General features: G+C 38.1%; 2 protein-coding genes across 2 annotated transcripts in view; one reads left to right on the plus strand and one right to left on the minus strand.

Moving 5' to 3' along the window:
- The window catches only part of carmil2 (capping protein regulator and myosin 1 linker 2), a 30,290-nt gene extending 19,078 nt beyond the window's left edge, over nucleotides 1-11,212 (plus strand). Inside the window, exons 32-40 of the mRNA XM_056766455.1 lie at nucleotides 3,474-3,577; nucleotides 4,080-4,854; nucleotides 6,453-6,557; nucleotides 6,931-6,967; nucleotides 8,372-8,440; nucleotides 8,538-8,879; nucleotides 9,887-9,994; nucleotides 10,321-10,425; nucleotides 10,854-11,212. Of these exons, the coding sequence (XP_056622433.1) occupies nucleotides 3,474-3,577; nucleotides 4,080-4,854; nucleotides 6,453-6,557; nucleotides 6,931-6,967; nucleotides 8,372-8,440; nucleotides 8,538-8,879; nucleotides 9,887-9,994; nucleotides 10,321-10,425; nucleotides 10,854-11,068 (1,860 nt within the window). The 3' untranslated portion in view covers nucleotides 11,069-11,212. The remainder of the gene's footprint in view (nucleotides 1-3,473; nucleotides 3,578-4,079; nucleotides 4,855-6,452; nucleotides 6,558-6,930; nucleotides 6,968-8,371; nucleotides 8,441-8,537; nucleotides 8,880-9,886; nucleotides 9,995-10,320; nucleotides 10,426-10,853) is intronic.
- Nucleotides 11,213-12,095: 883 nt separating this feature from the next.
- On the minus strand, nucleotides 12,096-15,265 carry tmem170a (transmembrane protein 170A). Its single transcript, XM_056766731.1, has 3 exons — nucleotides 14,861-15,265; nucleotides 14,259-14,429; nucleotides 12,096-14,132 (listed from the first exon to the last, which is right to left on the minus strand). The coding sequence occupies exons 1-3, from the start codon at nucleotides 14,976-14,978 to the stop codon at nucleotides 14,002-14,004; spliced, it is 420 nt and encodes a 139-aa protein (XP_056622709.1). The 5' UTR covers nucleotides 14,979-15,265; the 3' UTR covers nucleotides 12,096-14,001.
- Between the last annotated feature and the right edge of the window lie 79 nt (nucleotides 15,266-15,344).

A 15,344-nucleotide genomic window follows, 5' to 3' on the forward strand; every position in this document is an offset into this window, starting at 1 on the left:
CCTGTTATGCGAAGACTGTTTCCGTGTTGTCATGACTACCTGTTGGCAGGTACCAGTCACTGTTGACAGCTATTAAAGTTTTTATCTTCACACAATCAATGCATCCTATACCGATGCATTCACTGATAACATCTTCACATACAGCGTATCCATGGTGACAGGTGTGTATGTGTGTGCTGTGTGTGAATGTCTCTCTTGAGGGACAGTGGAGGGGTTTGTGATTTTAGCATTGTCAAAGGGATAGTTCACCTGAAAAAAAAAATTGGTCATCATTTACATCAAATTCTCTTGTCATTTCAAACATGTGTGACTTTCTTTCTTTTCGTTATCGTGTGTGTTTGTGTATGTGCTTCTGAGGTCATTGTGCAGTCAGGCAGGGCAGCTTTTTCAGAACAGACTCTCTGGAGAGTTTGGCGCCACTGTTATCACAGAGATCGCATGAAAATGCTTTTGTCATTTCCTGAGATCACCTGAATGGTATGAGTGTACTGTGTTGTATTTATTGTATCTTCATGATTTGTTGGCAATGGTGTGTGTCCATATTGTCAGATGGTGATACTCCTTGGCTGGTGAAAATCCAATGACAGGTGGTGCCTCCAGGAGAAACCGTGCGAAGTGAGATGATGACATGATGGTCTAGTGTGTGTGTGTGTGTGTGTGTGTGTACCCTTTTCTATATGTAAGGTCCTCTATGGTATAGCCCAGTGTTTTCCAACCTTTTTAGCTTTTTAAGCATTTTTATATCTAGTTTAATTGGCTATCATTGTGATGATTCACCTTTAAACTGAAAATATTTGTGAGTTAAGACATATGAGCTAATTTGACTTTTACATGTATTAGCATTTCTGGGGAGAATCACAGAAAATCTCCACTGAGAAAGACCTTATATCAATTAAGCTTATGAATTAAATCTAGATTTGATGTTTAAAAAAATATAATAACCTGTAAATCAAACATTTTTCATCATTTAAACACCCTTATGTCATTCGAAACCCGATTAATTTTCTTTCATCCGCAGAACACAAAAGAAGATACTTTTAAGAATGTTGGTAACCAAAAAACAGTGGACCTAATTGACTTTCATTGTTTGGACATAAGTACTGTATTACCAACACATCCCATGGGAAAGAGGGCCCAACCACTGGGTTCTGTGATTTTGTGATGACCCTTAATTTATTCCCTGATCTCCTTCTTTATTTATTGTCTCCCATAATTTATTAAAAGGAAAGCAAATGCCTGCTCCTTACATCCTAAACTGAAAAGGATAATCCAGAATTTGACTTTCTGTTATATGAGCAGTCCCTTAGTTTATATTCTGAATTTGAATCGCTGTACATTTGTGGAACATTTTGAGACTATTTCTCAATAGCTCAGTTCTTATTCCAACTACAATAAAATTCTTCTGTAACTGTTCCAGAAAACTTCATTATACCAGATTGAGTCACTCTTAGATGCAGTACTGACTAACTTCGAGCTTGCAGTTTCTCAGTTAAAAGGGAAGAAGCTTGGTTCATGTTTACAGGTAAAATGTCTATCAGTATAAACAAGCTCATCTCCCTTACAGTCTAACAAGCGCCCAAACTCTAAATCAAGCAAACCATCCCAGCTAATACCAATATACTAGCTTAGTCTTTTTTAAGATGTGTTTTAAAAGGTTTACAGCCAGGCCAATATATAGACAGAGGCCTGCCTGTTTGATGCGGTATCAAAATGACACCTTAAGACAGGCCTGTTCCAGCACATATCATAACACTGGTCTCAGTTCAGAGTTTAACCCATATGTAAGCCGTCCTGTCTCAGACACTGGATCTGGTGTGAGAAAGAACACTGTGTTCACTCTCTTGCTCATCATCTCTCTTTATCCACTGAATTTAAAGGGGAACCGTCAATGAAAATCCACCACAGTATACACTAAGCCATGAGTCATGACATGTGAGTCCGACATCTTTTTATCGGTGTCAGCTTCCTTCTCTAGCAATTGATCCCTGAACAGCCTCCTAGTCTCATATCAGCCTAACACAATTTAAAGGCCTATGCCTGTTTATGGCTTCATGTGGAGCAGTATACACCCTTGACATTTTTGTAAATTAAACAAACCCAGCAGGCCGAGTGAACACAAAAGATTTTTCTTCTCATTGGTATGTAATTATGTGGGTGAATATGATTGTGTGTTGTTGAGATGTGTCTGAAACACCTCACGACGTGGCACCTTCCCTGCTTCTCTTTTTGAAGATGGAGAGATGAGTGCTTTGCCTTCTCATTGGCCGAGAGGTGCTAAATAATTTATAATCCGTTCCTCATGCGGTGTGCAGCGGCTCATTTGCATATGGTTGCTATAGTTCTGCAGTGGTCTCTCTCTCTTTCTGTCTTTCTCTCCTTCTAATCCTGCAGTACCCAAACTGCCCGAAGGCCTCACAATCTGTGTAGCAGCAGGAAACAGGCAAAACACACAGACCGGGCACCCTGTGTTTTTGAGTGTGTACAGTGTGCTTTGAACTGTGAGATACTAATCCGGCATTGTCGTAAAGATGACGTCAAATCAAAGTTTAGTCTTACTTTCTTATAACTTGTTTATGGGTCTGTTGTGGAATTAATGGATTTTAATTAGATTTTATTAATTGCTTCACCTCTGAAATGACTGTACTTTAAGATGCATGCCCCTCTGTCATCCAGCCACCACCTCAAATTCATTTTTGATTAATAATATCAAGTGACTCCTGATTTTATATCAGAAATTTACATTTGCATTTATGCATTTGGTGGATGCTTTTCCAAAGCGATTTACAATTCATTTAAAGGAACAGTTCACCCATAAATGAAAAGTCTGTCTTTATTTGCTCACCCCTTAAATTGTTACAAATCTGTTTACATTTCTTTGTTCTAATGAACACAGAGAAAAATATTTGGAAGAATGCTTGTAACCAAACAGTTCTTGGCCACTTTTATCACAATGTGATGAAATTTCATTAAAACTCAAATGATTTTGCAAATAATTTTGTTGAAGGACGGGCATATCTGACAATAGATGACCTCCATATCTGCTGTTGTGGACTATTACTGTAGCTACATGACAGATACACAACTGATGAGCAATCATACTCTCATTCTGTGTGTGTGTGTGTGTGTGTGTGTGTGTGTGTGTGTGTGTGCATGCGATGACATTGTATCTATCGGGCGTAATTGTATTAGGTGTTGGGGGAACAGACAGAGAAATTGAGTTTTTGGCTCTCTAGTGGCAGAGCATAGGCAGATGTGCTTGAAGACAGATCCATGGCAAACAGGTCTGCCCTTACAACCCCGAGTCCCTGAAATGTGTATTTTTCTATGGATCAGCCTTATGTTGTACTTATGCAAATTGTATTAAACATACTGTACAGCTCAACTATTTATTCCTTTAGGACACAATAAAGCATGAAGTCTCATGAAGGTTTTATTGAGCGAATGACCTTGTGTTTGTTTGTATGTGTGTGCAGGAACAGCCGGCTGAGAGCGAGAATGAGGCCAATGAGAACATTGGGAGGGTTGATGAAGGTGTAGAAGAGTTCTTCACTAAAAAGATCATCTCTGATGACCCCCTGTGAGTACACAACAACACAAACAAATATACAGTGAATGCCTGAAAAGACGTTTATTTTTGTTATGACTGTATGAATGCGTTTCTTCATTTTCTTTAGCAGTTTCAGTTTTTTATATTGTTTTAATGCTTTTAAAACATTTTTTTGATAAGCATGTAATAAGTCAAAACTAATATAAAGCTGATTTTAATTTAATAGGTGGAATGTACAGAGCTGTATAGTGATTTTTAATAAATGTTTAACATGAAGCTTGTTAAGGTCTAAAATGCAAATAATGTACTGTGCATCAAAACCTAAAACATTTTATATAATTTTTGTATTATAAGGTCATGAGACATGTATTTTTTACAATACATTAGTTTGTAGTTTTCATTTACCTAGAACACAATTCTTGTAACCACAGAAAATATAATTTTCTTAACTCCTGATCTTGTTAACAATGAAATGTTCTTGCTGGTTGTCAAAAGACATTTCCCATCATTCCTCTCCTCTCCCCGTGTTCAGAAAGCACCAGAGGGAGGAGCCCCTCATTAAAGCACAACCTGCAGAGCCCACGTGTGTCACCACAACCGCCCGTCCCACCACCTCCACTACAACCCCCATCCCCACCACAGCCCCCTCCAAAAACATTAAGAAGAAATTTGGTGACTTTTTCGCCTTTAAGAAAGTCCGTGCGGGCCGAGGGGCCAAGGGCGAGGGCGGCCCCGAGGGCAAGGTCAAAAAGACTTCCATAGCTGATCTCATCCGACCTCTGCGGGAGGCGGCGCGTGCGGAGAAAGAGCGGGAAAAGGAGAGGGAAAGAGAAAAAGAGAGGGAACGGGAGAGAGAGAAAGAGAAGGAGAGAGAGAAAGAAAAATTGGAAGAGGAGAATGATGTCAAGGCAGTCACAGCCACCCCTACCGTTCTCACCATCACGGATTCCACACCAGCTGTCAATAAGGACAAAATGTCACCCAGGGCTCCTTCACCTGTTCCCACACTTGCTCTGACCCCACCTGCATCCACTCCCACACCTCCCGCATCCTCCCCAGGCCAAACCGAAGAGGTCCCAGCACTGCCTCCTGCTGCACCCTCCATCCCCGCCAAAACCCCCAGCCCAGTCCCAATTGTGTCACCCTCAGAACGAGAGAAAAGCAGGAGCCTAGAGAAGAGCCGCACCCCAGATGGAGAGAGGAGGCCCAAACCCATCCGTCGATCGCTTAGAGAAGGAAAATCACAGTCTCTAATTTTGCTCTCAGATGTCTTGCCGGAGCAGGACGGGACAGCCACGCATGCCAAGGTAAGTAAGCAACGGTGCTGGGTTCAGATTGATTTACATGATGTGAAGTAAATGAACGTCACATTTACACCGATGATGTGGATTGAACAGTCATTTTGATATTGATCGGCATTATGTTGGCCGTGTGCCATGATCTCAAGATAGTGTTATCAGCAAGTGTTATATAGTGTTTGAGATTGGCATAAAGATGTTTTAGTTATAATAGAAACGAGAAAATACTGTGGCAGTGCCATGGAGATAGTCATGGTACTACTGTGGTACAGCCACATAAAAAACATTAAGAGACCATTCAAAATTTCCATTTAATCAATATTTCTAGATGTATTGTGCCCATTTCAGTCCAGTGTCTGTTGAATTTCAACAAAATAAAAAAAGTCATCCAACAATAATGTGAAAGCCTGAGAGAATGCAAAGAATCAAATTAGGCTAATTCGATCATATATTAATATTAAACTGATCATAAAATACATGTTAAAACATAAGAATTGTATTGTTGTTGAAACATGAATATGATGAACTTGATTTCTTTTGGTATTCTAGATATGAAATTATGACACCTTTTTGTTATTTGAGCTTTATTTTAATAAAAGCAAGTTGTAATTTGGGAGAAATGTTGTCACTCCCTTCCAGAATGAAACAAAAGCAAAATTTTACCTCAATAAGTTTATTTAAATATGATTAGTAAATGTGATTTTTTTTATTATAACTTAATTCTTTCTTCAGGTGTATATATCATGGTTAGGGCTGTCAGATGATTAATCGAGATGTCGGTGTACTGTGCATATTAATTTTATATTTATAAAAACATACACACACATCAAAATGAATAAAAAATGATATATGATTTAAGTTATTGATAAATATAAATAAATAGTATTTCCTTAATATGTACTGTACACACAAATGTGTGCATTTATAAATATAAAATTAAAATGCACAATACACAGACATTTTATCTGAACATAAACTTTTATTCTCGATGGGCGATTAATTGTTTGACAGGACTCATCTTGATCTAAATGTTTAGTATATTCAAAGAACACTATGGAAATAATTGTGCTTTTGGTTACTGCTATAGCAGTATCATCTCTTGTAGATGTTATTTCCATTTCTTTTACAGCATTGTTTTTCTGGCGACTGAGGTGTTTTTGCGCAGTAGATTCTGTAAGAAAGGTGTCAGGAACATCGAAGTGCAATAATGGGAAACATGAATTTCAGCGCTTGCTGAAAATAATATTTTCTCTGTGATTTACTAGAAGCACACACAGTATAAAACTGTTGGAACAATATGCTGGTATTGTTCTTTTTGCATCATGTTTCGTAATGTGATTTCTAAAGCCTAATGCTAAAGGCAGTATTAGAGTAAATTGTTTGCCCTCTGTTTGCTATTATATTTCATATTCCAAAAACCCTTCTCTTGGCCCAAAAGTACTCTAAGAGGTTTATTTTTATAGGTTTATATTGACTGTTTCCTGTCTGTCTGAGATGAATTACTAAAAGGTGTTCAACATGTTCCAAGAATAAATATTGATTTGGAAGGCTTTTCTTGTGCTATAAAACTGTCCTGAGAGGCTCTTGTTGCTCTGATGACTCTTTAGAAACACACATCAGAGAGCTCGTCCAGCTTTGAGCAGAGACTCCATGTCATGCTTCACCGCATGGGCGTCACCAAAACATCTCCTACTGACTCCAAACAGAACCAGGTCGGTGTGTGGTTATTTTCTTGTATAAAAGATACTGATTTGGACACTTGGCTTTGTTTTAACTGTTCTCCAGTTTTTATTGTGAATATTTTTTTGAATATTAGAGCTCATAGAGCTTAGCCTTGAAGACTGTTTAAAATTCATTAATGGCTGTAAATAATTCACCATCATAAGATGTGATGCTCCGTAAGTAGCTCATATGAAGCGAATGCACCTTTCCATTGTAATATTTGTCCACATGGTTTAAAACCTAAAGCTTAAATTTGCAACAACAGAATTATCGCTGATGTTTTACATGAGAAAGGTGCATGTATATTAGGGATTATACACTTTCTTGAGAAGGCATCTGAATTAAAGCTGTGTTATCCTACAGAGTAAGGATGAAGAGCTGAGGAAAGCCAACTCTGAGGGTAAGACTCATTTCTCATCTGTCTCTGTGCTGGGATCTGTATTAGTAATGTTGTGTCAGCAGATGGTTGTGTTGACAGTGGTGATCTCATGGGTTTTTGCTGTAGAGTTTCAGGCGTGATGGACTGTGAGCGGTACTTTTATTGGGGATAAGTTTTTGGTTTTGGGTTTCATAATATAGTGCAACCAAGTTCGGTTTGCAAAGTCCGCAGAACTTTATTCATTACATTTACGCCTTTATGCCTTTATACATTTTGCTTTAACCAAATTGATTTTCATCAGTATTGCATAAACCCCCAAATCTGTGCTCTTTACCAATTTAGCTACATGGACTTTAAAATGGTAAAATAACATGTATGTATGTATAAAGTATTCAAGTTATTTTGGGGCTACTGCTTTATATCATATAGCTAGGGTTTGAATTATGGCCTAATTGTTTCGCAATAGTCTTTGTCAAAACTCCTTAATTGAGAAGCTATTGCTATAGTTATGCTATAGAACATAACTGCAATTGACTTCAATAGACCACAAATTTAACATTAAAGTTCCTAAAATATTTACGTTATGGATAATATTAACAGTACAGAAAGCAAAAAAGTATACAACTAGGCAAATATATTAAAAAAAAACTACAAATCTGCTGTAAGCCAAACTGATATTATCTCAATAACTCTATCATTTTTCTTCAAGTTTAATATCTGAAAATGTGCGTCATTACTTCCTCCTCTTTAATTAACACATGTTTGAGACTTAATAGAGCTTTGTCTTCTTAATATTTTAAAAGTAAATATTCACTTAAGACTTGATGACAACACATAACAGAACTTAAATGAACGCTTTAACAATAAGGCGAAATGCTTAATGACAGCCTTAAGGTTTCTTAAGGGAACCATTTTTTTTTCTTGTAACCAGTGTTTTATTAAATATACCCTGTAACTGAACTTCATGGTTTTCATGCATCCCAGAACAGACCTTTGCTTCTAATAATGACAGTACTGTGTGCACCTTTCTTTTGTATGTTGGTTTGAATAAAACCATCAGCTGAATAAATAAAGGCAAGTTACAGTTGCATGCTAGTGCATTTGAGCTCAAATCTACAATTCATTCTGTATGTCTTTATGGTAATGAAAGTTATTGGAACATGTTATTTATTTTTTAAATCAGTCTCCACTACCTGCCAAGATTAAAACAAACCAACAGCAAGAATACCTCTGAGCACTTTGTTAATAATTTAAATGCAATTTCATTACCGTCTGCAGGGTTCTGCCATAAGAGCCATTTCCCTAAGCTAGTTACAATGTTTTTGTTCGTATGTATAAGCAAAGCTCAGCATGTATTTAACGTTGATGTGCAGTTTTTTTTGCGTGAGTCTATTAATTTATTTCCTTGACTTGCTTACTTTTTAGGGGCGATACTTGACAAACCCGTGCCACCGGCCACATTTATCAAACCTCGCACAATGTCCACCTCATCAGGTAATAAAGGAGTCACCAGAACTCAGCAATTCTCATTGTACTAAATTCTTAAATTCCTTCAGAATGAAATTCCAATGCGATTCAACGTTTTCTCCAGACACCAGGCGACCAACCCGTGTAAGCCAGAGTGCTCAGGACTTTCACCGTCCAGAAAGGCCAGTCCCCCCAGAGCGTCCTATAGGCCCGCTGCCTCCTAAACCGCTCCTAAAGCCCATCCTACTTCCCGCTAGTGAGACAGCCCGGACAACCACACCAACTCCCAAGCTGCCCAGCCCCTCTCAGGACGAGGAACCGGAGACCATTTCGCTCTCCCATGCCCAAGAATATGAACCCCCGAGCCCATCTCCCCGCAAAGAGATGCCACCGGCACCCTCGCCCCGGAGGATTCTCAGCACGGACATCCGAGAGCGTGCAGAGAGAGCACAATCTGTCTCTGAAGGTTTGATTTACTGTCAGACATTCTGGCCTCGGATAGCCAGTTTTTACTAAATACTCGATTTAATTGAATGGCAGCTTGACTCGTGGGCTTGTTTCTTTCTCTCTCTGTCTTGCTCTTTGTGTCTAGAACACACGCACGCACAGCCTTCATGATACGCATCACTGTCTAAACAAATTTGTAATACTAGAGTAGGGCCACATAATGACTCAACCAGTGTATGTGTTCATTCAGCACTTCCCTCAATGGCGAGTTTTCATGCTCTCAGTATCAGTGTCCTCTTATTGGGCTCGGCCAATGGCAATTCGTTTACCGCCGTCCCATCAGTGATGTAATTCAATGCTTGCGAGTCGGATGCAGCAAACAGGCTCTGATGAAACAGTATTCATTTGTTGAGTGTTTCCCCAAATACTCTTTGCATCTCTGCCACTTTGTATCGCCAAATGTAATCTTAGTGCAATAACCACAACACTGAGAATGAGAATATTGCGAAATGTGATAAGCTGAACATTCCTTAGGGGTGTCGTGTGTTGCTTATGCGTGTCAGCATTTTCTGTGGAAAGCGAGAGGTCCTGCTTTTCTTGCTTGGTACCTACCATCCTATTTTCTTTGTCTATATTTACTGTCCTATCTAGGGAAGGGAATAAAACAGCTCATAATGTAAAATTTAAAGGGACAGTTCACCCAAAAATACTGTCATTGTTTACTCACCCTCAAGATGTTCCAAACCTGTATCAATTTCTTTGTTCTGATGAACACAGAGAAAGATGTTTAGAAGAATGCCAGTAACCAAACAGTTCTTGGCCACCATTGTTTTCTCTCCTACATTCTACAAAATATCTTCTTTTGTGTTCAACAGAACAAAGAAGTTTATTAAGAAATCTTTCCTACTTTCCAAAATTTTCATTCTGAACTGTTCCTTTAAAATTCCACTGTGATGTATTCTGGTTCATTGTTTTGCGTGTTGATATCTTTCTTAAAAATGAACACAACCTTTGCTCGTCTCACAGAGACCCTCCCTATGCCACGGCCTCGGATGAAGCCCTCTCCTCAGCGTCGCGCCGTATCTGTTCATGAAGATTCTCTCCTCCAGCACGCGGCCATGCTTGACCCTGAGGGTGAGCATCACGCACCTCTGACATCACCAAGCTTTTCATCTGAATATCGCTGCTGTTCTTCTGAAATCATGTATCTCCATAGGACGTGATTTTTTTTATTGGCATAAATCAACATTATTAGTCACCTTTTATGTTTGTCTCTGGGCTCTGCAGATATCTAACCAATAAAAATGATTTTGTCATTTAAAAAGTAAAGAGGACAACGACGATATATGGAAAGCTTTCCACTCAAAATTCTTATGCCAGTTATTTTACACAAGTAAACTTTTAAGCCCTAATGTAATTTAATTTTCAATAATGGATGTTTGTATCGTGGCTTCTCTCAGAGCTAAAGGCAGCATTGCCAAGACGACAGAGGTCACCAGGGCAGAGACTTGTGAACCTGGGGGAACTGACGCCCTGCTCAGAGGATTTACCAGAGGTTGAGGAAGGTGAGTGGAGGAAAAGATTAGTGCAATGAGCTATAAGATAAAGTCAGAAAATGTGTGTGTGTGTGCTTGTGTTAAGAGACCGACTGACAGAAAGATCTGTTATTAAAAAGTTGAAAGTTATTAAAAGTCTTGCATAACATGAAACACTTACAATATCTGTTATTTGAATATGAATCTTTTGTAGATTGCATAAACTGTTCCTGAGAATAAGATTTCTATCAATAATACTTTTCACTGCACTTTAGTCTTATAAAGGCATTACCCTAACCCCGGGTGACTCCTAACCAACACTGAATCACCCTATATTACATTCAAAGTCAACAAAAATGTCCCATGTAACATTACACATTTCAGACTCCAAATGAGTGTAATTTCCACTCTTTCATAAGACATCTTGCTTATGTGCCCATCATGCATTTTTGTCACAGTCAAATCAGTGAACAGAGAAGTGAGCACTGGACAGACTGATGAGACGGACAGCACAACTGTCACAGACAGCCAATCAGAGCAAAGCCCATCCGGGCCCAGGGAGGAAGTGACCATCCAGGGGAAGGGGGAGACGGTCTCAGATCAGCACACAACACAGGGAGAAACATCAGACCAAAGAACTGAATCCCCCTCACCTGTGACACAAGCGGACTGACCCTGCGCAAATCTATTTTCTATCATGTGTACCTTTGCCTTGCACGCCAGATTATGTACAAAAGAATGGATTATGAAGAAATGCATTTTAAAAGAGTAAATCGATACATATACTTGTTAATAATTATTAAAAAGTGAATTCTGTTGTGTCATTATGAGTCCTGCCTGTTTTCTGTTGCCTCACACAACTTTGGAAATGAGAAACTGACACTTGAGTTATCTACATTAAAACTGTAAAAAAATCTGAGGGAATGAATACCGGGCTGCTAGCTAACACCAATAAGTGTTTGACACTTGACTTATAATTTTATTTTATTAAGTGGCACAAATATTTTGAAGACCACAGTATTTTGTCAATCACGCACAATAGCACCCCTACCTGGCTAAACTATTATTTACCCAGCACCCATTACATTTCTGCATGTTTTGACTGCACATTTTTTATCTACATTTCACATTATACAACACACTGTATTTAAGCACTTTAAATATTTAACATCTTTGAATTATGTTTGCACAGCAATAATATTAAACCCAGTTTTAGGTAACATTAATACTGTATATCTATCTAAATATATCAATGTTTTAAAAATGCATTAGGTTCAGTCCTATACCAATGTTCTTCGTTTTAATACCAATGTTCTTCATTTTAATATCAATGCGCAGGTCTTTGGTTTGCAGAAAATCCCACATGATTTGAGTCATAACTCTGCATGTGTGTTTCTACGCCCTGGTAACACCTCACTATTCCTTTCACTACACAGCAAGTGGCGGTTGCGCAGATTTGGCTGGTGAATGTTAATAGAACGCAGGAGAGCCATCTGTGGGTGTATATGTGCTGGGGAAGCAGAACTAAACCAGCCCTGAATGTGCCACGAGTAAAACACTCAATATGTGTAAACCCGAACAGCATTAATGCTTACTTCATTGCTCAGTTTCCCAGTCACTGTATTCCCTCAAAACTGCTATGAAAAACGTCCTTAAGCCAAAACAAACATTCATGCTAGAGAAAGTATAACAAAGGGGTGTTATAATCCAAACCAATTTATTTCATGAAAATACTAGTAAGCAATTGGCACTTTTTGCACAGTAAGATAATTAAACCTGGCCTGCAAAAACGGAAAGTATTGGTGTTTAAGAGGTGTTTGTAGAAGACCATACAATCAAAGACAAACAACAAAAACAATGAGCAGTCACTTTACCCCAAATAACTGAAATTTAGAAAAATAAATCCATCTGTGCAATTGAGAGACCATAGGCTTTGGGGAATAAAGCATTGCATTTTGTGGGTCCCAACAGCATCACCAATAAAGTAGCTCCAGAGGACTTTGTTCATAAAAGTTTCTGATTCTCATTAGCCCACACCACACAAGCTTTGACCAAAACACCCACAATTCAAGAACTTCCTGAGGCCTTATACGTCTACAAATGGCGAAACTACACAAATTATAGTTGAATTTCTTCAAAACCAGATTAATCTCTTATAATGATAAAGACTCCACTGTGAGTTCAAAATATAAATCTTCATGTCAGCTGTTTATATAATGCCTTGAATCTAACATTTTTAAACAAGAACCATTCACATAAGTGAGAATGATTTCTTAATTAGCATCTTATTTTATATATTTATGTACATATACTTTGTTTCTGACTCCTATATTCATTATAATATTTTTCAGTCTGCCCTTTAATGATTTCATAGTTTAATTTAAGTTCCGTATTACATTTCTCTAAAGGACTTTTGTCAATTAGTAAATTCCAGTAGTCAAACTTCACAAAGCTTGATGTTAACATTTCTTTGGTGAAGGTGTGATTTTGTTACTGTTAAAATCTGAAATACTGTAGTTACAGCTAAAATCTCATTTACATTCACATATCAGGCAAGAGGTGAGACTGCCATACATTTAGGAAAATTAACCATGGTTTTACTATAGGTCAGTAAAAGTGTGGTGACCATGTTTTTGCCAGATTGATTATCATTTATATGACCATTTACAACAAATATCACGGTGAAACTATGGTTCCTATAGTTCGAAAATAGTACATTTGTGGTTTCTATGGTTTTACTTGTATATCAATATGATACTATAGTTATTGAAGTAAAGCTATGGTTCATTTTCATAAGGGCATTTAGAAAAATATGGGCAAGTTAAGAGTCAAAGCAATATTACATCTCTCATATATATATATATATATATATATATATATATATATACAGAAAAAACTATATGAAGGTCAAATCCCATTTCAAAATAACTTTGATCACAATTACGTATTAAAAACGCAACAAAAAGCCACTTAACAAAGTACACTTTAGCAAAGAATTCTTATGCTGTGAAGAAATTACATAATCAACATACATGTACCCCCATGTGCGTTTTACTGTAATCTAAAACATGCCCACAACCAGGGGCAGAAAAACAGTGTAACAGAAAACAAATGTTAAGCCTTTGGCCTAAAAGATTAATATAATCAGTGCAAAGAGAATGCAGGTTTTGTTTTGTTTCCCCTCTAGTGAAACTTAACGGAAAGTTGGAATGGACTTAAATATGTACAGAGTAAAACTATTAAAATTACACCGAAATATGCCAGTCAACACTGAATCACCCAAACATGTATAAAGACATAGAATTTAGTGTTATGAAAGATTTAAAGAGTCTAACAAAACAGGAATTGTCGGATCATCGATAAAATAAATTAAAAAATGTGCAAGGTGATGCAAGGCTAACTCTGAAAATATTTCTTTTTTTTTTCAATAAATGTACAATTTGACTCATCACAGCACACTCATACACCCATTTGAAACAAATAGCTTTGTTCTGTATAAAAGGAAACAAGCAGTTGGGAGTGTAGGGACAGTAAGGCCTCCATGTTTTGCATATAATACCCAAGTTATTCCTCAAGATGGCAGCCTGGTGTGCCAGTGTCTTAATGCTACAGTGTAGCCAGAATTCTGAGGAAAGAAATTATAAAAACAAACAAAGACTGTCCCACTCCATACACCAAGGCCTCCAAAGAGTACATCCTCTTTCCAGCCGCCTTATAGACTCCTGCTATGGCTGCACCTGTAAAAAACATATGGAGCGTTGGGAGTTTGTTCACTTTCAATCTTAAAAGCTGACTGTCTGCATTGACTTTACATAGTATAAAGTTGCTAAACAGATAAACTTGTCAAATAAAAATAAACTTACTCGTAAGAACCCCTCCAAACAGTGGACCTATGATGCCCATGAGCAGGATGGCGATGGGGAAAATTCGTGCCATCTTATGTCTCCGGAGCGTTGCAATAGCCAAGAGGGCAGCGGGCAGGTGGAACACCAATGAGGACACAACAGCCCACAGGAACACACCATACCACATCTCTGCCAAAAAAGAGAATTAAGATTAGCCAGCAGTCCATCAACCTTTCCACCTATCACATGAGTGGATGAAATAAGATTGATTTCATTTTGGGGTCATGTAGACTAATTTTAAACATTAAAGTAAAGTAAAACATGAAAGGGTGTGTGTTGCCGTGATTGTTATTAACTTAAACAGACCCATCCTTAGTAAATGAGGCTCTCTACCTCTACTGTACCTGATCACAATATAATTTGAGCAAACACCGGTAAACATAGCTAACGTTAGGCATGCTAACACATTAGCGTTAGTTGCTAACACATCAACAGTTCAAAAGCTTGTCGTCCAGTCGTTGCACAGCAAAACACACAGTACGACTACGTTGCATTATAACAATAGATTAGTTTGTAATGTTGTGTGATCTTTGGCATGGCGTGTAACGTTAATTTCTCACCGGAGAAGTCGCAGAGAGACGTGTCGTTCCCGCAGGTGGTGGCATTTTTCCTAGGCACCAAATTTAAACTGAAAATCTGTTCGACGAATTCGACCTCCACTTTATGGTCGTCCTTCATTTCTCATCGGATCAATACTGCGATCGAGCGTGGAAAAAAGTGTCACTCACATCTGATAAACGGCATAAGAAACGACACGGGAGGGTTTGTTTTTAGCACTGATGCTCATCAAATTATTCCACTTTAACCGCGATGAATCCTGTTAATTCTTATTGAAATAAAACCACCACTAATCCACGCGTGTTATATATCTCAGTTAAATAAAACCAACGACAATTTAAACGACAAGAACTGTGTGCAATTTCAGATTAACATTGTGCGATTTGCGAAAGGCTTGTGGGCGTAGCATGTGACGTTTGTCCCTTTGCGTTTTCCGTATGGTTGATTTGTAGCACATATGGATAGAAATAAACGCTGTGAATGCCG

This window comes from Triplophysa dalaica, chromosome 14 (assembly GCF_015846415.1).
Source record: "Triplophysa dalaica isolate WHDGS20190420 chromosome 14, ASM1584641v1, whole genome shotgun sequence".
NCBI lineage: Eukaryota > Metazoa > Chordata > Actinopteri > Cypriniformes > Nemacheilidae > Triplophysa > Triplophysa dalaica.

Coding starts and splice junctions, on each gene's coding strand:
- tmem170a (XM_056766731.1), bottom strand. CDS start 14,978: ATGAAGGACGACCATAAAGTGGAGGTCGAATTCGTCGAACAGATTTTC. Junction 14,430..14,860: donor GTCTCTCTGCGACTTCTCCG/GTGAGAAATTAA, acceptor CTTTTTTGGCAG/AGATGTGGTATGGTGTGTTC. Junction 14,133..14,258: donor GTTTGGAGGGGTTCTTACGA/GTAAGTTTATTT, acceptor TGTTTTTTACAG/GTGCAGCCATAGCAGGAGTC.